The 21,588-nt window shown below is 51.2% G+C and overlaps 1 protein-coding gene across 6 annotated transcripts in view; it reads right to left on the reverse strand.

The window, feature by feature from the left end:
- LOC101553012 (zinc finger protein 77-like) overlaps positions 1–21,588 on the reverse strand; it is a 36,305-nt gene that overhangs the window by 8,332 nt on the left and 6,385 nt on the right. For 3 of the 6 annotated variants that reach the window (XR_008628437.1, XR_008628439.1, XR_008628438.1), the window contains exons 4-7: positions 20,830–21,004; positions 18,757–19,958; positions 5,512–5,594; positions 657–783 (exon numbers count right to left, since the gene is read on the reverse strand). Coding sequence is in view for 1 of the 6 variants with exons in the window: in XM_055125064.1 (XP_054981039.1) it covers positions 18,908–19,958; positions 20,830–21,004 (1,226 nt within the window). In the remaining 5 variants the exon portion in view is untranslated. Of the gene's footprint in view, positions 1–656; positions 784–5,511; positions 5,595–8,315; positions 8,388–15,431; positions 19,959–20,829; positions 21,005–21,588 lie in introns of those variants that run through there. The other 3 variants (XR_008628441.1, XR_008628440.1, XM_055125064.1) reach the window with 3 other exon arrangements.

Consider the following 21,588-nt stretch of genomic DNA (forward strand, 5'->3'; position numbering starts at 1 on the left):
GTCACTCCCCGGGACCCGATAGGCTCCTCCAAACTATGCCAGGCATCAGCCCTGAGCATCACCAGGTCTGTTAACCAAAGAAAGAAGATTCTCTGCGGGAACAAAAAAGAACTGGAAAAGGCCTTATGCTACTGGTTTGCTTCAACAGAAATGAAAGCAGCTGCCTTGAACAAGGTGGGTCAGATCCCCGAACCCCAGGGCATCCCCTGAGCACAGAGTCAGAATCAGCCCCAAGAACCTCCGAGTATGGCCCCGTGCCCCCAGGAAGAAGCTCCAAGGTAGCACGATGCCTGGCATGCTGTGGCCCAGAATATAATCCTGGGCACCATCTCTCGTACCTGGCATTGCCAGGTGCAGCCCTGGTGCCCTGAACACTGGGGGGACCAACCAGCACCGCTAGGGTCACAGCAAGAGCCAGAGGTGCTGACAGTGGCCCTGACACCCCGCCCCATCCTGGTGTGGCCCCATATTGCCCCGAGAAAAGGCAGTTAAGGCGTGAACCCATAAGCTAGTTAAGGGAAAGCCGGGTGCCTGGGCGAGAGTGCCCAGAGATAGGCCACTCCTGCCCAGCAGTCCCGTTCCATGGCCCCCGTCGGGAAAGCGGGCAGCGGACTCCGTGCCCTGAGCTGCGGGAAGGGGTCACGCCTGAGCCTCACCCACGAAGGCCAGGTGCCCGCAGGCCTCCAGCATCACGTCTCTGTACAGGCGTCTCTGGGCAGGATCCAGCAAAGCCCACTCGGCCCGAGTGAAGTTCACGGCCACGTCCTTAAAGGATACCAACTCCTGAAACACACACAGATGCCAATCAGACAGGCTCCCCTCTGCAACCCCAGGGAGCAGGGGGACTCGAGGGGTGACAGTAGGATCCTGGGATCTACTTGAAACCCCCAGGGCCCCTGCGGGAATCATAAGATGTGTGTGGAATGCAATGGTCAGTGCCAAGTGCTGGGAGCCACAAGCCATGACTGCGCCCGGCCCAGACACGTATGGACAACTCTGAGGGGTCTGTCAAAAAGAGTGACAGGGGGCTGGAGCAATAGCACATCGGGTAAGGCATTCAATTCCCAGCATCCCATATGGTCCCCTGAGCACCGCCAGGAGTAACTCCTGAGTGCATGAGCCAGGAGTAACCCCTGTGCATCGCCGGGTGTGACCCAAAAAGAAAAAAAAAAAAGAGTGACAAAGGGATGAGGGATGGGGCTGGAGCAAAAGCACAGCAGGGACAACTCTTTCCTTGCTCACAACAGACTTAGATTTGATCTATGGCGGCATCCCTTAAGGTCACTGAACACTGCTAGGAATTATAACTGAAAGAAGAGCAAGGAGTAAGTTCTGACCATCTCTGCATGTGACCCCAAAAATAAAAGTGGGGAGTGACAAAGAAAATCTTTGTTCAAAGAATGTGGAAACCGACAGCAGCCTGAAAGACAGCTGTTGTTGTACAACATCCCATAATCTCAGGCCTAGCTAGGCTTGGATGTTACAATTGTTTTTCTATTACTGTTACTTTAACTGACTATGCTCCAGGCTATGTAACTGACTTTGATACTGTTTCCGTTGACTACGTTAATTTGCATATTCTGTCTATGTGGCTGAATATCATTGGTTAGAACATCAAGCTAGTTAATAAAGGGGGCTAAACAGGCTGCTCTCCCGCTCCACAGCACAGCACAACTTCAGAGCCAGTTATGTGATCCTCCCTCCAAAAGCATTTCTTTCGCTTGCATATCTTAATGCCTCAGACTGTCTAACCAAACCTTACTACAACATATGTTGCAACACCAGCCTTTCCCCTTCACCCCCAAGAATTGGTGGGTGACCTGGCTGCATCATGTGGAGAAACCCACTTTACATTGCAAAGACCAAGTTTCCTGTGATATGGCTGATGCCTAAGAGAAGCTTCTGGGTATTGGAGAGACATAGTACAGCGGGCCAGGTGGTTTGCCTTGCATGAGGCCGACCCGGGTTTGATTCCCAGTATCCCATATGGTCCCTCCCATATGGTGCCCCGAGCACTGCCAGGAGTAATTCCTAAGTGCAAAAACAGAAGTAACCCCTGTGCATCGCTGGTTGTGACCCCAAAATCAAAAAAATAATGAAACAAATAAGAATTAAAAAAAAAATGAACAAGTTTCTGGGCCACTCCTCACACCCCCAGAGACTCACTCCTCAGACAGCTGCTCCTGGGCTACCTGCAGGATTCCCTCAGGGCCGGGAGAGATCCTGCTGTCTCTCAATGCAGCATCAAGGAGCCTAAGGAAGACTTAGGTAGACTTGCCTATGGGGCAGGCGTAATGGCACAGTGGGAAGGGCGCTGGCACTGCATACACCCCTTTGATCCCCTATATCCCAGAGTCCCCCACCCCAGACCCCTAGCCGTGATCCCTGAGCTCAGAGCCATTCTTTTCTTTTCTTTCTTTTTTTTTTCCTTTTTGGGTTGCATCTGAGGATGCACAGGGGTTACTCCTGGCTTTGCACTCAGGAATTACTCCTGGCAGTGCTCAGAGGACCATATGGGATGCTGGGGATCGAACCCAGTCGGCCGCCTGCAAGGCAAATGCCCTACCCGCTGTGCTATCACTCCAGCCCGCTCAGAGCCATTCTTTTCTTTTTTTTTTTTCCCTCTTGGGTCACACTAAGCAATGCTCAGAGATTATTCCTGGCTCTGCAGGAAGGAATTACTCTTGGCAGTGCTGGGGGGACCATATGGGATGCCAGATATCGAATCCAGGTCAGCTGCATGCAAGGCAAATGCCCTGGCAGGGCCCTAATCAGGAGTCATTCTGATGTAGGTGGGCAGGCAGGAAATTCGCCCCCCAGGCACTGTAGCACTGTTCATCAATTTGCTCGAGCGGGTACCAGTAACATCTCCATCATGAGATTTGTTGTTACCGTTTTTGGCATATTGAATATGCCACAGGGAGCTTGCCAGGCTCTGCTGTGTGGGCAGGATATTCTCGGTAGCTTGCTGGGCTCTCCGAGAAGGCTAGAGGAATCAAAGCGGGTCGGCTGCGTGCAAGGCAAATGCCCTACCCGCTGTGCTATCACTGTGAAAGATGTACTTCAACCTAGATGCATCTTGGGCTCTGTTAGACCATCATCTTTAAATATCAAGACAGCATATAGAGATAACACAATAAAATTCTATAATACCATGAAATCCTTTTACTGATGTGAAAGAGCACAAGAGAGCTCATACAGTAAATTAGCCAAAGTACAATCTGGACATTGCAAAGCACAAGACAGCTGCTCATCTGACGTGAAGTTAAAGGAAAACTTGATCTGACTTGGAATAAACAATTTACTTCTAGATGGGAAATACCTTCACTTGTGCCTGAAAGTCCCACAACAATTTTCATTAGAAGGGTGTATTTTTTTTTTTTTTGCCTTGCCTTCCTCCAAAGTCTGCCAAAGAGCCTCCTTCTGTCCTTTCCTCTTTCTAAAGGGCAATTATCTTGCAAAATTTGAATTAAATCTCTTCAGCCAAGTCTGAATCATGAAGGAGGTTAAAATACATCATTTGACCCTTTGAGCAACAATAGACGATATCGGAAGGGGAAATCCAATTATTTGATGCAAGGAAGAAATCAGAGCTCTTTGGTGGAAAAAAAATAATTCAAAAATTTCAGGATGTGATTGAAAAATAAGCAGGGCAAAAGGTTTTGTTTTTTGTTTTGCTTTTTGGGTCACACCCGGTGAGGCATAGGAGTCACTCCTGCTCTGCACTCAGGAATTACCCCTGGTGATGCTCAGGTGACTGTATGGGATGCTGGGAATCGAACCCAGGTTGGCTGCGTGCAAGACAAATGCCCTACCCACTGTGCTATCACTGCAGCCCCGCAAAAGTTTTTTTAAAGTTTCAAATTGCCAAGTTGCCAGTGGAGGTATTCGTTTTCTGCAAGCTCTCGGTTTTGCTGATGGTACATTTATGCAGCAACTAGAAGAGATGGTTTACACATTCTCATTCAAGAGATGTCACAGGGCTACAAAAGTCTTTTTTCCAGGGCTGGAGTGATAGCACAGTGGGTAGGGCCTTTGCCTTGCACGCGGCCGACCTTGGTTAGATCCCCAGCATCCCATAAGGTCCCCTGAGCACCACCAGAAGTAATTCCTGAGTGCAGAGCCAGGAGTAACCCCTGTGCATCGCCAGGTGTGACCCAAAAAGAAAAAAAAATGTCTTTTTTCCTTTTGCTATCCATTCTCTTACAAATTCCCTTACAAATGGAATTTCAAACAAAACATAGTAACTGCAAAACAGAAAAGTAAACCACAGTCCTGGCAATTGAGAAGAGTATAAATAACCAAAGGAAAGACAACCCCAGGCAATGACAGGTAATTTCCTGGGGAATAATAGCTCTGCAGTAGCAAAGGCCAACCTTGCAAAAAAAAAACTGGGTAAGGCCTTCTAAGTCCCTCACCTATCTATAGCAACAGACCCAGAGAAGCTGCTGCAGAAACAAAAGGAATTTCAAAGAAGACCATCACCCCTCCCAGCCCCCTTGGCAACCTCCATAGCAACGGACTTTAACCTAGTAGAAGCCCCACCTGGGGGCAGGTGGAAGAAACCCTATAAAATGGCCATCTTCAACAAAGGTGCCTGCAAATGCCTGTGCTGCTGCCTGCACCCGCGTGGCCGAGCACATGTGTCACCACATCTTCCCTCTTGAGATGTGGCCTTCCATGCTTTTCTCACTAATGCTGGGATGTGTGTAGGGGCTCTCTCTCTTGAGCATGTTACCCTCCACTCTCTCCCACATTCTCTCCCTCCTCCCCTTCAAAACCACAAATAAAAACTGGATAATTTCAGTGCCCACCTACTCCTGAAATTCCTTTCTGCGAGGCAGGACAGGAACCCCATAACCCTGGGTCCAGGGTGGCAGAGGTAGATGGGGGAGATAGTGACCGTCTTTCTCCTCCCTGATTCACATGAGCCACCCGTGGAGCCCACAGACATCAAGCCATTAAGACTGAGGGATTTGGCCCCAAAAACAAATATAAATAAATCACAAAGTGCCAATGATTCATCCTTCCTGTCTGCATCATGAAAGCTCCCACAAGAACCCCCAAAGGCAGGGCAGGACAACTTCCTGGTAAAACATTTGGACTTAACCTTGAGCACAGACTCCACCCATTCTCCTCAGGCTTGTCCTCTGCCTCCCTTCTCCTCATCTGCCTGCCATCAGACCTTGGCATCAGAGCCAGGAAGGGCTGACGTCGGGGGTCACCACAGAGGTGAAGCCCACCCATAGGCTGACTGGCATGGAAATCTCAACCACTAAATGCAGTATAGAAGCTTGTAAAAGAGGCGCAGGGAAGATAGGACAGTATGGAGAGCACATGCTTTGCATGTGACCAACCAAGTTCCATCTTCAGCATCCCATATAGGCCCCCAGTACCACCAGGGATGATCCCTGATCACAGAGCCTGGAGTCTGCCCTGAGCACTGCCGTGTGAGGCCAAAAAAGACACACAATTATTATTATAATAATAAAGAAATGAGCCCAAACTCACCATCTTTCTGAGCAGGTCAGAAGTCAGGGCACAGAGGGTCTTAGGAGATATGAAGAAGCTGCTTGGAGAAGCTTCCAGACTCACTGCAAGGAAAATAACGAGTATGTTAGTACCACAGCAGATTCACTCCAGAGAGTGGGTGTGATGTAGGCAGGCAGATAGGGAAAGGCCCTTGGCAATTAAAATTGAGATTTAACAGAGTCTCTGGGAGGGGGACTCTTAAGATGTGCAGATTCAAGAAAACAAAAGACCCGGAAGAAACTGTCAGCAGACCCTGAGGATAATGGACCCCTCCCCAGGGGGTTCCCCAAAGAAGGCCATCACCACTCCCAACCTCCCTGGTAACCTCCTTAGCAACGGACTTTTACCTGGGAAGAAGCCCCCACGTAGGGGCAGGTTGGAGAAACCCTATAAAGGCCACCTTGAACAAAGGAAGTGCGCGCATATGCTGCCTGAGCCCATGTGCTGCTTGTGCCATGTGGCCGAGCACATGTGTCGCCCGCATCTCCCCCCTTGAGATGTGTACTTTCATGCTTTCGTGTCCAGTGCTAGGATGTGTGTAGAGCTTCCTCCACCCTTGGAGAAGCCCGCGTTCTCCCTTGAGTGCGTTACTCCTACTGGTTTTTCTTTTCCACTTATCCTTTCCCCCTTCCCTAAGACCTTCTAAATAAAATCTATTTACTTCACTGCTTGTCTACTCCTGAAATTCTTTTCCACGAGCGAGACAAGAACCCAGTAACCCTGGGTCCCGGGTGTTTGAGGCGGTTGGAGAGAAAGTGACCGTCTTTCTCCTCCCCACTTCACGAAAGTCACCCGTGGGGCCCACCGACATCAGGTGGGTTCTTCAGAACTGATCTGCAGACAAAGTTCAGATGCAAAGTTCAGATGCTCAGTTCATGAGGCCTGAGCGATAGTACAGCGAGGCGGGATGGCCACCGGTTTGAGTCCTACATCCTGTAAGGTCACCTGAGGACCACTAGGAGTAGTTGCTGAGTGCAGAGGCAGGAGTAACCCCTGAGCATTACCGATGTGGCTAAAGCAAAACAAAAGTTGTTCATTTTTAGGGGCCCCTAAACGGGTTAAGGTGCTTGTATGCTGATAAATGACCCAGGTCGATCCCCAGCATCCCAGTGGGTCCCCAAGGCCCTGCCAGAAGTGATCTCAGAGTACAGAGCCAGGGCCAATCTCTGAACATCTTCTGCTATGACCCCAAGACAATAAGGTTTTTTTTTTTTTTTTTTGCTTTTTGGTCACTACCGGCGATGCACAGGGGTTACTCCTAGATCTGCACTCAGGAATTACTCCTGGCGGTGCTCAGGGGACCCTATGGGATGCTGGGATTCAAACATGGGTCGACCTCATGCAAGGCAAACGTCCTACCCGCTGTGTTATTGTGCCAGCCCCTAAAAATAAGTACTTTTTTTTTTTTTTTTTTGCTTTTTGGGTCACTCCCGGCGATGCACAGGGGTCACTCCTGGCTGAGTATTGAAGAATTACCCCTGGCGGTGCCCAGGGGACCATACAGGATGCTGGGATCGAACCCCGGTCGACCACGTGCAAAGTAAATGCTCTACCCGCTGTGCTATCACTCTAGCCTTAAAATAAGTACTTTAAACAGTTCAGTTGGCTGGTCCAGATGCCTTGGGTATGACGTCATTCATCCCTCCCCTCCCCCTCCCCCTGCTCCCAGCCCCCACCTTCACCTGAGTCTGATTACTTCTTCCTGGCTGCCTGGTCTAATTCCTAGGCCGTCTTCTTGCTCCCTGCAGCGCTTCCTGATCTGGAATCTGTCTGGCTTAGCGCCTCTGCCCAGGAACTGACGGCCCCGCGGGTCCAGCTGCAGACAGCTGGACAGAGCTCAGGGAGCCTAGAGCAGGTTCAGGACTGGGACCCTCTCCACCGCTGTTATCTCCCCGCCCCCACCGCCCATTCTCTACCTCGGATTGGATGATGATGAGGGCGAGTGAGATGAAACTGGCCAATCAGATGCATCTGAAATGACCTGGCGCTCCATCCTTCCGCTCCCATTGCTTTACATCTTTCCAAGTCAGCATAGCTCTGCACTGTAGAATGGTCCTCCCCATTGTTCATCAATTTGCTCAAGCGGGCACCAGTAACGTCTCCATTGTGAGACTTATTGTTACTGTTTTTGGCATATCTAATGCACCACAGGTAGCTTGCCAGGCTCTGCTGTGCAGGCGGGATAATCTCGGTAGCTTGCCGGGCTCTCCAAGAGGGATGGAGGAATCAAACCCGGGTCTGCCGCATGCAAGACAAACAAACACCCTACCCACTGTGCTATCGCTCCAGTCCATTAAGTGATAATAATCTTAACAAAATGTATTTTAAAACTTTTTTTTGCTCCTCATGGGCCACATCCATCAATGCTTAGGGCTTACTTCTGGCTCTGCACTCAGAGATCATTCCTAGTGGGGCTTAGGAGAGCATATGGGAGTGCTAGGGATCAAACCCAGGTCAGTCAGTGCAAGGCAAGCATCTACCCACTGTACTATTGCATCTCCAATAGTACAATAGCTCCAATTTTAAAATGATTTTTGAAAAGGTACACTGCTGGGGCTGGAGCAATAGCACAGTGGGCAGGGCGTTTGCCTTGCATGCAGCCGACCTGGGTTCAATTCCCAGCATCCCATATGGTCCCCTGAGCACCGCCAGGGGTAATTCCTGAGTGCAGAGCCAGGAGTAATCCTTGAGCATTGCCAGGTATGACCCAAAAAAGAAAAAAAAAAAAGAAAAGGTACATTGCTGAGAAAACTATAGTACAGCAGGTAGGGTGCTTGACTTACATGCTCTGGCCTAGGTTCGATCCTCGGCACTGGAAATGGTCTCCTGAGTCCATTAGAAGTGACCCCTGTGCACTGCTTGGAGTGGACCAAAAACCAAATAAATTAAAGTTACACTACCCCACATGTCACAACCCACAATTATATACTCATACAGGCCCCGAAGAAGTGTTTAATTTTTTTTTTTCTTTTTGGGTCACACTTGGTGATGCACAGGGGTCACTCCTGGCTTTGCACTCAGGAATTACCCCTGGCCATGCTCAGGCGATCATATGGGATGCTGGGATTTGAATCCGGGTCGGCTGCGTGCAAGGCAAACGCCCTACCCGCTGTGCTATCTCTCCAGCCCTAAAATTTTTTTGGAATGATTGGGAACACAAACACACACACACAGGCCCCTGAGCACTGTGCTGAGTATGATTAGGTGTGGCCCTAAACACACCCCCAAATGGTTTTGACTTTTTGGTTCTTTTTTTTTTTTTTTTTTCCTGTGCTCAGGGATAACTCCTGGCATGCTCCATATGGAGTCCTGGGGGGTGAACCTGGATCTACTACATGCAAGTCAGCATAAGGCCCAGGAAAACATCCAAACAAGTTCCCCTAGAGGCTGGTGAGACCCCACACATGGCAAGGCGGCCTTTGCTTTGCACATAACTGACCTGGGTTCCAGCCCTGGCACCCTCCCCATGAGGTCCACGCCAGGAGTGATCCTTGAGCACAGAATCAGGTGTGGCCCAAAAAACAAAATGAATCACAGTCCCTGCTCACTCAATCAGTGTAGTCTGGGAGAATCTAGACTCCCAGCCCATTAAGGAGAAAATCTATCCAGCTCCTGGTCTCCAGGTCAGAACGTGAAGAATCACAACTTGCATGCCTTGCATGCGGCCGACCAGGGTTTGATTCCCAGCATCCCATATGGTCCCCCAAGAACACTAGGATTAATTCCAGAGTGCAGAGCCAAGAGTAACCCCTGTGCATTTCTGGGTGTGATGCAAAAAGAAAACAAAAGAAAAGAAAAGAAAGAAAGAAAGAAAGAAAGAAAGAAAGAAAGAAAGAAAGAAAGAAAGAAAGAAAGAGAGAGAGAGAGAAAGAAAGAAAGAAAGAAAGAAAGAAAGAAAGAAAGAAAGAAAGAAAGAAAGAAAGAAAGAAAGAAAGAAAGAGAAAAAGAGAGAAAGAGAAAGAAAGAAAGAAAGAAAGAAAGAAAGAAAGAAAGAAAGAAAGAAAGAAAGAAAGAAGAAAGAAAGAAAGAAAGAGAGAAAGAAAGAAAGAGAGAGAGAAAGAAAGAGAGAGAGAAAGAAAGAAAGAAAGAAAGAAAGAAAGAAAGAAAGAAAGAAAGAAAGAAAGAAAGAAAGAAAGAAAGAAAGAAAGAAAGAAAGAAAAAGAAACCCCAGCACTCAATTACTTCATCACGCTGCCCTACCCTAATCGGCGGGTCTGGGCTCAGTCTTTCCCAGGACCTCCCACCCCACAAACCTATGTGCACCTCAATGTGGCCATCATTTCACTGCAACACTCACCGGCATTAGCCAACATCCAGGAAAAACTGAAAGAGGTTTATTACGCTTCCCAGGGCTACGTGGAATGGTGGAAAGGGAGCAAGTTCTTTGGTGGAGACCCACAGAGAGCAGAGGCTGGGGGACTCTGTCTTTTGGTTTTGGGGTCACATCCGATTTCTCAAGGGGGGCCTATGAAATGCCAGGGATTGAACCTAAGGTGGCCACGTGCCAGACCAGCACCCTCCCCATTGCACTGTCTCTCCGACCAAGAAACTCCTACTATGCTTGCCAAGAGAGTAACTCCATTTCTCACACACGGAACCTTCACAGCTAGCACTCAACACACATAGCAGCAATGACGGGGTCTCTCTAGGTCCAGAGGGAGGGAGATTCTCTTCTCCCATAGCCAGGGGTGGGAGAATAAACCAAGACGCTTCCACTGGAAAATGAAAACACTGACATTCATTATAAATGGACATTTACTGTAGAGTCAGTAACGGCTCTAAATGTTGACCCAGTAGGGTAAGCAGATGCACAGGTCTAAGCTGCCAAGAGGACTACTGTCCAATTGACCAGCCACCGATGCTTAACAGAGTGACCAAATATACTGTGACCGTCTGACGTAACAAAGATTCTGAACGTAGAAAAAGAAGTTTTTTTGTTTTGTTTTGTTTTGTTTTTTTGGGTCACACCCGGCAATGCACAGGGGTTACTCCTGGCTCTTCACTCAGGAATTACCCCTGGCGGTGCTCAGGGGACCGTATGGGATGCTGGGATTAGAACCCGGGTTGGCCGGCCGCGTGCAAGGCAAACGCCCTACCTGCTGTGCTATCGCTCCAGCCCCGAAAAAGAAGTATTTTTAAAAGTCCAGATTAGTGAATGGATCTCACTCAGTGTGTTGAGTCAACCCCAATCCCTGCCACCCCTCTCCCTGCCTTCGGTTGCCGGAGTTTTTCCATGCTCAGGTTCCGAGGCAGAGTGTCAGCCAGGCCTCTCAGGGCCTCTTGTGGGTTGGCTGCGTCGTGGGCATCATCACCGTGGTCAGTGCCGGCTTTGCCTCCATCAGTGTCGCCAGAGCAATAAGACAGTGGGCAGGGAGCCCATCTTGCATGCTGCCAACTGGGTTTGAAACATAGCACCTCAGAGGGTCACCAATCATTGTCCGAGTGATCCCTGAGTGCAGGATCAGGAGGACGCCCTGAATACCAAGTGTGTGGATAAAACAAAAAAAAAAAAGAAAGAAAGAAAGAAAAGAAAAATACAAGAAAAGCTCTGAAATATTTGATGCTTGTAAACCCTCCCTGGAATGGTAGTGAAATCACACAGCGGCTAAAATGAAATAGAATTTCAGAGCTGGAGATATAGTAAAGAGGAGGGTGCTGGCCATGCAGTAGTAGACCGGAGTGGGACCGGGGACATATCACAGGGTCCTCTGAGGCCTGTAGGATCGATCCTTGAGAGGAGAACAAGGAATCTGCCCAGAGAAGCGCTGGGTGTGGCCTCCAAACAAACATAAACACAAGAAACCTAACATCCCTCGAATATCATTCCCCATTAGGCCTCCTCCTAGGGCAGGATCCACAAGGAACAAAGGACTTCACAGCAGCAGGATTATAGCATCTGAGGGGTGACCATAGCACAACAGGGAGGCCGCTGGCCTTGCACGTGGCTGACCCAGGTTCGATCCAGGCATCCCACAGGGATTCCCAGCATCCCATATGGTCCCCTGGGCACAGCCAGAGGTAATTCCTGAGTGCAGAGCCAGGAGTACCTCCTGAGCATCACCAGGTGTGACCCAAAAAGCAAACAAAACAAAACAAAGACTGAAACTCAGCAGGCCTAAGTCTCGGTTTCCCCCATCAGAAAGTCCTGACTTCTCAGAAAACAAATATCATCCTGGGTAGATAAACTGCCCCATGGCAGCAGCTTATCAGAGTAGGGGGCATGGACAGTGGTGCCCAGCCAAGTAGAGGGGGCTAGGGAACAGTATATATAAAGGTCAGGAAGATTGCTCCATAGTTGGAAGCCTGCCTCATGGGTGGGCGGGGAGAAGGCAGCTGGAATAGAGAAGGGATCACTAAGAAAATGATGGTTGGAGGAATGGGTTGGGATGAAAGATGTCTGCCAAAAGTAGATTAAAGGACCAAACATGATAACTTCTCAGTATCTGCATTGCAAACCATAATGCCCAAAAGTAGAGAGAGAGTATGGGGAATACTGTCTGCCATGGAGGCAGGGGGAGGGTGGGAAAGGTGGGAGTATACTGGGGATATTGGTGGTGGGGAATGTGCACTGGTAGAGGGATAGGTGTTTGATCATTGTGTGATGGTAACTCAAACATGAAAGCTTATAACTATATCTCATGGGTGAATCAATAAAATAAATAAATAAATAAAAATTAAAAAAAGAGAAGCCTTAGGGTATGGAGTCATGGGACCCGACAGGGACCAAGAATTGGAAACATATTGCCAATTCCTAGAAAAAAAAATGCTGTTATGTAACCAAACCCTATATAAGCTGCTTAGAATTCGGAGTCTGGGTCCTGGTCAAGATTCCACTGCGTTGGATGAGACTTGGACCCTAGCTCAAGCTAGTGATAAAGGGACCTTGCATTTGCAGCTTCGAGTCTGGTCTGGTCAATGTGTGAGCAAAACTCCCTTCCCGGGACATAACAAAGCAAGGCCTTAGGGGCCCAAACCCGTGCTGGACATTAAAACTGAGCATTACCGATGTGGCCCAAGAATGAAACAAAAGTTGTTCACTTTTAGGGCCCGGAAACAGGTTAAGGCGCTTGTATGCAGACAAATGACCCAGGTTCGGTCCCCAGCACCCACTGGGTCCTCAAGGCCTTGCCAGGAATGATCCTGGACTACAGAGCCAGGAAGAAGCTCTGACCACCGCTGGCTGTGACCCCAAGACAAAAAAAAGAAAAAAAGAAAAAGTTCATTAAATAGTTCAGTTGTCCAGTCCAGATGCCTGGGGTATGACGTCACTCATCCCTCCCCTCCCCCTATACCTACTCCAGACTCCACCCTCACCTGGTCCTGATTACTTCTTCCTGGCCGCCTGGTCTAATTCCTCCGCCTTCTTCACACTCCCTGCAGCGCTTCCTGATCTAGAATTTGTCTGGCTTAGCGCCTCTGCCCAGGAGCTGACGGCCCCGCGGGTCCAGCGACTACGCTGGACAGAGCTCAGGGAGCCAAGAGCAGGTTCAGGGCTCGCGCCTCCTTCAACCCGAGGTTATCTCCCCGCCCCCAGCCGCCTATTCTCTACCTCTGATTGGATGACGGTGAGGGCGGGTGATGAAAAGGGCCAATCAGATGCGTCTTAGATTACCTGGCTCTCCACGCTTCCACTCCCACTGTCTCACATCCTTCCAAGTCAGCAGAAGGCCCAGGAAAACGTTTAAACTGACTCTCCAAGAGGCTGGTGAGATCCCAAAGTATGGCAAGCCGGCATTTTCCTTAAACAGCTGACTTGGGTTCGAGCCCGGGGAACCCTCCCCATGAGATCCATGCCAGGAGTGATCTGTCCCGCAGAATCAGGTGTGGACCCCAAAACAAAATATCATCAGAGTCCCTGCTCACTTAATCAGTGGTGCCTGGAAGAATCGAGACGGCGAGCCCATGAAGGAGAAAATGCCTCCAGCTCCTGGTCTCCAAGCGCGAATCAGAACGTGAAGAATCACAGCTTCCTCACACAGCTTCTGGGAGCAGGGCCAAGTGGGAATCTAGGACACTTCTCAGAATCCTTTGGGGGAGAGGGGGTGGCCACACTGGGCAGTACTCAGGACTTACTCCTCCTCTGCTCTGTTGTGTGAATATTCTTATTTATTCATTTATTTATTTTTTTGGTTTTTGGGTCACACCTGGCAATGCACAGGGGTTACTCCTGGCGGTGCTCAGGGGACCATATGGGATGCTGGGATTCGAACCCGGGTCGCGGCCGCGTGCAAGGCCAATGCCCTACCCGCTGTGCTATCGCTCTAGCCCCGTGTGAATATTCTTTCAGTTGGGAGTGCTGAGATAAGACATGCGGAGAAATGAGATTTGCTGGAGAGGCTCCTTGCTTGCTCAGGCAGAGAAGCGGCGAAGAAGCGCCCCACGACCTCTTTTATTGACTATCATACATACGCACATGCACTCAGTACAAATAAAGCATTAACGGGGAAAAGGGGCTACAGGAGAATATCGAGACGTCAAAAACTACATTGTTCTTGTCACGTTTGCAAGTCCAACGCTTGCAGCCTTCGGAGAGGAATCCAAGGCCAAGTAGCCTGGCAACATGAGTTACAGCCCCTTGCACCTAGAGTGATAAGGGGAGGCAGGAGAAATGTCTGCATTCCACAGCTGAGCTGGGTTAGGGATCATTGAGAGGGGAGATTGCTCTATGTAACACTAAGAGCGGAAAGGCAGGGGCTGGAGTGATAGTACAGCGGGTAGGGTGTTTGCTTGTAAGCGGCCGACCCAGGTTCAAATCCCAGCATCCCATATGGTTCCCTGAGCACCGCCAGGGGTGATTCCTGAGTGCATGAGCCAGGAGTGACCCCTGTGCATTGCTAGGTGTGACCCAAAAAGCAAAAAAAAAAAAAAAAAGCTAAAAGGCTTAGAGATGTTAACCCTGTCCAAACCAGTCCGAACACAGGAGTCATGGCTCGCCCATTTTCATGGGGCCTGTGTATCTGCCCGCTCGCCGGTCCGTCTTCATGGGCTCATCCTAACAGTCTGGTTGGGCATCAGCACTGCTCTCAGGAGTCAATCTTGGAGAGGAACCAAGGGCCCCTATGGGATTCCACGCATCGAACCCAGGTCCACTGCGTGTAGGGCAAGCACTCCCCCTGCCCCCATTCTCTATGCTCCAGCCCTCATCAATTTTTTTTTTCTGGGTCACACCCGGCAAGGCACAGGGGTTACTCCTGGTTCTGCACTCAGGAATTTCTCCTGGTGGTGCTCAGGGGACCATATGGGTTGCTGGGAATCGAACCCAGGCCGGCCATGTGCAAGGCAAACGCCCTCCCCGCTGTGCTATCACTCCAGCCCCACGAGCCCTGGATTTTAAATAACTGGAAGCAGAGGATTGCCTGCAGAGAATACGGTAGCACACTGCTCTTCACTAGGTAAACATGAATTCATCAGTGGTGCCCAATAGATAGTACAGCTGATAGAGCACTTGTCTTGCATGCAGTGGACTCTGGTTCAATCCCCAGTGCCCAATAAAATCCCCTGAGCAGGGTCAGGAGTGATCCCTGAACCCAAAGATAGGAAAACTACCTGAGCACTACTGGGTGTAACCTAAAACAAAACCAATTAAGAATGCCTTTGGCTTTTACCAAATGACTGCAGACTAGAAAGTGCTGGAAGGTCAGACCGACATCAACCTAGAAACAGCTGGGAGCAAAAAGCAAGATAGAAATTAGGCCACTCGGGGCTGGAGCAATAGCACAGCGGGTAGGGCGTTTGCCTTGCATGCGGCCAACCCGGGTTCGATTCCCCATCCCATATGGTCCCCTGAGCACCGCCAGGAGTAATTCCTGAGTGCAGAGCCAGGAGTAACCCCTGTGCATCACCGGGTGTGACCCAAAAAGCAAAAAAAAAAAAAAAAAAAAAAAGAAATTAGGCCACTTTTGGGGGGGGCGGTGTGCTTTTGGATTTGGAGGCCATACCCTGTGCAGCTCATGCTTATGAGGGACCTTTGAATGCCTCCCCACCACCTCTGACACCAGGGTACACAACAGTAAAAGCCTTTCCCCACCTGTCACTACTCCCCCTTGACACTCCCAGCTCCAGCACAGTCTCTGACCTCGGCCAGCACCAGAAACAGCAGCACCGGGACAAAGGTGTGAGATGAGACTGTTGAACAGATCCAGGGTCGCCTCTCACTAGGCACAACAGGAATCAGGAAAGGGAGCACCGGAGAGAAAGGCCAGAGGGAGGAGCATTGGCCTTGCAGGTGGCTATCCTGGGTTAGATCCCTGTTGGGGATGGGCCTGGACACCCCCCCACCCCCGCCTCTGTCCCTGTAAACAGGGACTGGATGTGGGGGAGGCCTAGGCACCCCCTACCTTAGTTCCTGTAAATGGGAATCAGTATGGAGAAACTTGGCGTGAGGGCAAGTCATCACCTGACAGCCGACCTTGACAGGCGGTTGAAGGGCCACCATGCTCTGGCGACCTGCCTCGTGAGAAAAGTTAAAGGGCCACCATGCTCTGGCAGCTGGACTCGAGAGGAGGCTGAAGGGAGGACTGACTTGCGTCTGCCATGGCCATGCTCAAGGCCACATCTGCTTTCCCATGTATCTCAAGGCTGAGAGAAGGAACCGAAAAACAAGTAATATTGGCAAAAATAAAGTTGCCTGCACCGCTTGATTAATAATGTTTATGCCACTTATGTAACCTGCTGATCATTGCTAAAATAAGACTATATAAACCCGCTTGGATTTCAATAAACTTGCTGTATGCCGCGTATTGCATGCAGTCCTCCCTAGTCCACTCAACTCATTCCCTCTCTCCGGCCGAGGTTCAAGTTGGCCACGCGGGCTGTGGCAGATCCCGGGCGAACAAAGCTTCCCTGACCACTGTCAGGAGTGATCCCTGAAGTGAAGACCAACAGCCCTCTACATACACCCCCCACCCAACAAAAGCCTCAAAGTTGTTTTCAGAAAGGCCAAGGAGCAGGGATATAGTACAGTGGTTAGGGAACCTGCCCTACACGTGGCTGACCCCCATTCAATCCCCGGTATCCCATAGGGTCCCATGATGCCAGAGGAGTGAACCAGGATCACAGAGCCAGCAGAGAGGCGTGAGAAACCGGATGTACACATAAGCCCCCTCCAAAAAAATAAGAAACCCCAGCACTCAATGACTGCGGTCAGGCTGCCCCTCCATAATCAGAGGGTCTGGGCTCAGGTTTCCCCAGGGCCTCCCTCCCCATAAACCTATGCATAACTCAATGTGGCCATCATTTCACTGCCACCATCATCTGAGTCAGCCAACACCGAGGAAAAAAATGAAAGAGGTTTAATTACACTTCCGAGGGCTACCTGGGATGGTGGACAGGCATCAGCAGGTTCTTTGGTGGAGACCTCCAGAGAACAGAGGCTGGGGAACTCTGCCTTCTGGTTCTGGGGTCACATCCTGTTGCTCAGGAGGGTCCTATGAGATGCCAGGGATCGAACCCAGAATGGTCGCGTGTGAGGTCAACCCCCTCCTCGATGCACTGTCTCTTCGACCAAGAAAATCCGACTACGCTTGCCGAGAGAGCAAGTCGGCCCCATGGCACAGCGACCCACTCCATTTCTCACACACAGAACCCTGGCAGTGCTCAACACACATAGCAGCAATGAAGGGGTCTCTCTAGCTCCGGAGGGAGGGAGATTCTCTTCTCCCGTATCCAGAATAAAGATGCTTATTTTTAAGCATCCCAAGATGCTTCCACTGGGAAATGAAAACACTGACATTATGAATGAACATTTATTGTAGCATCAGTAACGTCTCTAAAGGTTGACACAGTAGGGTAAGCAGATGCACAGGTCTAAGCTGCTAAGAATCCAACTGACCAGCCACTGATGTTTACCATAGTGACCAAGCTAACGTGGCACTCTGGACATGACAAAGATTCTGCATGAAGAAAAACGAGCTTCTTCAAAGCCCAGATGTGCGAAGGGATCCCACTCAGTGCGTTGATCAAGACCAGCCCACCACCCCTCTCCCTGCCTCCGCTGCTGGCGTTTTCAGCATCTGGGTCCCAAGGCAGTGTCAGCCTGTCCTCTTAGGGGTGCCCGGAGGTCAGCAGCACTGCAGGCATCGTCACCGTGGTCAGTGCCGGCTTTGCCTTTGTCAGTGTCGCCAGAGCAATAAGACAGTGGGCAGGGAGCCCAGCAGGCACGCGGCCAACCCGGGTTCAATCTGCAGCGCCCTGTAGGGTGCCCAAGCACTTTCAGAGTGATCCCTGAGTGCAGGATCAGCACGAGAAAACTGAATAAGGAATGTGTGGATAGGGGCTTGAGTGATAGCACAGCGGCTAGGGCGTTTGCCTTGCACGCGGCCGACCTGGGTTCGATTCCCAGCATCCCATATGGTCCCCTGAGCACCGCCAGGAGTAATTCCTGAGTGCAGAGCCAGGAGTGATCCCTGTGCATCGCCAGGTGTGGCCCAAAAACCGAAAGAAAAAAAGGATGTGTGGATAAAAAAAAAAATCCAAAAAACTCTCCAAAATATTTCATGCTTGTAAACTGTACCTGGGACAGTCGTGGAAATCACACAGCAGCTAAAATAAAATAGAACTTCAGAGCCGGAGCCATAGTAAAGAGGAGGGCACTGGCCATGCAGCAGCTGACCCTGGTGGGAGCCGGGACATATCACAGGGTGCCCTGAGGCCCACAGAATTGTTCCCTGGTTGCAGAGCCAGGAATCTGCCTGAAGGAGCGCCAGGTGTGGCCTCCAAACAAACATAAATACAAGAAACATAACCACTCAAATATAATTCCCCAGTAGGGTCCCTCCTAGGACAGGAACCACAAGGCACAGGACTCACAGCAGATGAGAGTATGGCGGGGGAAGGGGTGGGGAAAGGACGAGCATAGCACAGCAGGGAGGGCATTGGCCTTACATGTGGCTGACCCAGGTTCGATCCCAGCATCCCACAGCATCCCCGAGAACCACCAGGACTGATTCCTGGGAGCAGAACCTTGAATCATTCCTGAGCATCACTTGCAGCTCAACCACCATTTAAAAAAAAAAAAAAGAGAGAGGCTGGGCTGGAGTGATAGCACAGCAGGTAGGGCGTTTGCCTTGCACGCGGCCGACCCAGGTTCGATTCCCAACATTCCGTACGGTTCCCTGAGCACCGCCAGGAGTAACACATAACTTCTGAGTGTACAGCCAGGAGTAATCCCTGTGCATCGCCAGGTGTGACCCAAAAAAGCAAAAAAAAAAAAAAAAAAGGCTTTACCCTGAGTTTGTTTTGGTGGTGGTGGGGGGTGGAATGAGAGAAATTGAGGCACGGGGGTTGCAGCCCACGCTCTCTCCGCACCCAGGTGGTTCTTTCCCCACAGGCTGGTGGGAGACAGGGAGACATCCCTGGTATAGGATGGGAGATGGGCTCAGCGCTTCTCCTTGGTGTGGGTCCGGCAGACGTGTTGGCGCAGGGCTGAAGAACAACCAAATGCCCGTCTGCAGTGGCACACGAAAGGCTGCTCCTCGCGGTGCCTCTTGACGTGCCGGCGGAAGTACCTGGGGTGGCTGAAGACTGTGCCACACTCCTCGCAGGTGAGGGGCTGGGTTGCCTGGTGCATCTGCAGGTGGACGTAGAGGTAGGAGCGGTAGCGGTAGGCCTTGCCGCACTCGGGGCACTGGAAGGGACTCTGGGTTGTGTGGATCACCCGGTGGGCCTTTAGGGTGGGCAGGTAGCGGAAACCTTTCCCGCACTGTGGGCACGTGTAGGGTCGCTCGCCCGTGTGGACACGCTGGTGCAGTACCAGCGAGTGGCTCTGCCGGAACGCCTTCCCGCACTCGGGGCAGTCGTACGGCTTCTCCCCGGTGTGGGTCCGGCTGTGCCGACGCAGCTTGGAGTCACAACTGAAGTTTTTCCCACACTGCTGACAGGTGAACAGCCTGGCACCCGAATGCACCTGAGCGTGGGCACGCAGCTTATAGGCGTACCTGAACGTCTGGGGGCAATCGGGGCACTGAAAGGGCTTCTCGGGGTCAGTGTGCGTCTTGGCATGAGCCTGCAGATTCGAGGGGAAGCGGAAGCCCTTCCCGCAGAGCTCACACACGTACGGTGTCTTCCCGTGGTGCTCCCTGATGTGACGTGTCAGCAGGCTGGCGACACTGAAGGTCTCCCCACACACTTTGCATTCGTGGGATGGTGGCTGGCTCTGGGTGCCAGCGACCCTCCGAGTGTGTCGCCTAACAGCACCGGGGTTAGGAGAGGGGGTCCCCTGAGCGGCCGGGCCGCCGATGTCCGCCTGAGCCTGTTCACCTGAAGGAGAGCCGTGGGGAGGTGCTGGGGGGGGATCGGGGGAAGAACATTCTGCAGAAGTGGCAGCAACAGGACTTTGGGGCGTAGGGAGGCTTCGAGTCCGCCTTGGGGTTCCTCTGGCTCCCGCAGGAGCTTCGTGACCGTCTCCGAGACTGTCCAGCAAGGGGAGTCTGCCAGAGACAAGACACACTGAGCAGAAAAGCAAGACCAGCCCGACTGCCTTGGCCACAGGAGGGCAGGGACCGTGCATGAGGCTGCCCAGGACCCGTCCCCTGCACCCCATCAGGTCCCTGGAGCCCCACAAGGAGTGATCCCTGAGCACAGGACCAGGAGTCCTGGAAATGCTCAAACACAGGACAATAAATGAATACCAATCAATCACCACCACTGATCATGAGGGCTATTATTTCGGTTTTGATTTTCCTGTTTGGGGTTACCCCAACCCCTATTATTGGGCCACACCCTGTGGTGCTCAGGGTGGACTTCCTGCCTGTGGACTCAGGGATCACTCCCAGGCAAGGCCTTGGGGGCCCCAAAACTGGTGCCGGGAATTAAACTCTAACCACTGTGCTACAGCTTCAGGCCTGACTGTAGGGTTTTTTTAATATTTCTCTTAATAAATGCTCGATTCATCATTCATCAAAGCCTTACATGCAGGACCCTGTTTTAAGCTTACAAAGGGTGGGGTGGCATGGGGGGAGTTGGAGAAGGGACTTCTCACCTAGAAGGGTCCTGAGTGGAAACCACTTAAGAAAGCAGTGGAGGTTGCCAGACTCGCCTGGGGACCCTCCCCTTGCATGAGGCTGACTCAGGGTCCATCCCCAAAACCCAACAGGCTGAGCACAGAGCCAGGAGTCAGACACGCGCACCACTGGTGTGGTAAATGAAGGAGACCCACAAGTTAGAGTGTGAAGGTGACACTACTCAGCCCTGCACTAGGTTAACACACTCGTTTTCATTCTGGAGATATTGGACACTCCTGAGATGTCCCCCCAGCCAACGACACCCCAACCCCCGCCCTCCCCTGGCCACTCCACTCACTTCTGTCGTCTGTTCTGCATTTGCTGCTGGTCACCAGCGTCAGGGCACATCCGCTTCTCTCCAAAACCATCGCAGGAATCATTGCTCATGAACCCCATGGTACTGTCTTCACTGAATAACGTATTCTCCAAGACACCTCCAAGAGCACCACTGGCTTTCCCACGAGCGAAACCCTCTGGAACAAGCAGGAAGACAATTCAGTACCAAAGGAGACTCTGGGGAGGGGCAGAGCGATAGGATGATAGGATGGCGGGGATGCGTGGGGCGCTTCGTTGGTTCACTCCCCAGTACCCAATATGCTCCTCTGAGCAACACCAGGCATCAGCCCTGAGTATCGCCAGGTGTGAAAACCAAAGAAAAAAAAATTCTCTGAGGGAACAAAAAAGAACCGGAATCGGCCTTATGTCACTGGTTTGCTTCAAGACATGGAAGCGGCTGCCTTGAACGAGGCAGGTCATATCCCCACACCCAGTGTCCCCTGAGCACGGACAAGAGTGTTCCTGAGCACAGAGTCAGAATCAGCCCCAAGAACCTCTGAGTATGGCCCCGTGCCCCCAGGAAGAAGCTCCAAGGTAGCACGATGCCTGGCATGCTGTGGCCCAGAATATAATCCTGGGCACCATCTCTCGTACCTGGCATTGCCAGGTGCAGCCCTGGTGCCCTGAACACTGGGGGGACCAACCAGCACCGCTAGGGTCGCAGCAAGAGCCAGAGGTGCTGGCAGTGGCCCTGACACCCTGCTCCATCCCGGTGTGGCCC

Source organism: Sorex araneus, chromosome 2 (genome assembly GCF_027595985.1).
Source record: "Sorex araneus isolate mSorAra2 chromosome 2, mSorAra2.pri, whole genome shotgun sequence".
NCBI classification, from domain to species: Eukaryota; Metazoa; Chordata; class Mammalia; order Eulipotyphla; family Soricidae; genus Sorex; species Sorex araneus.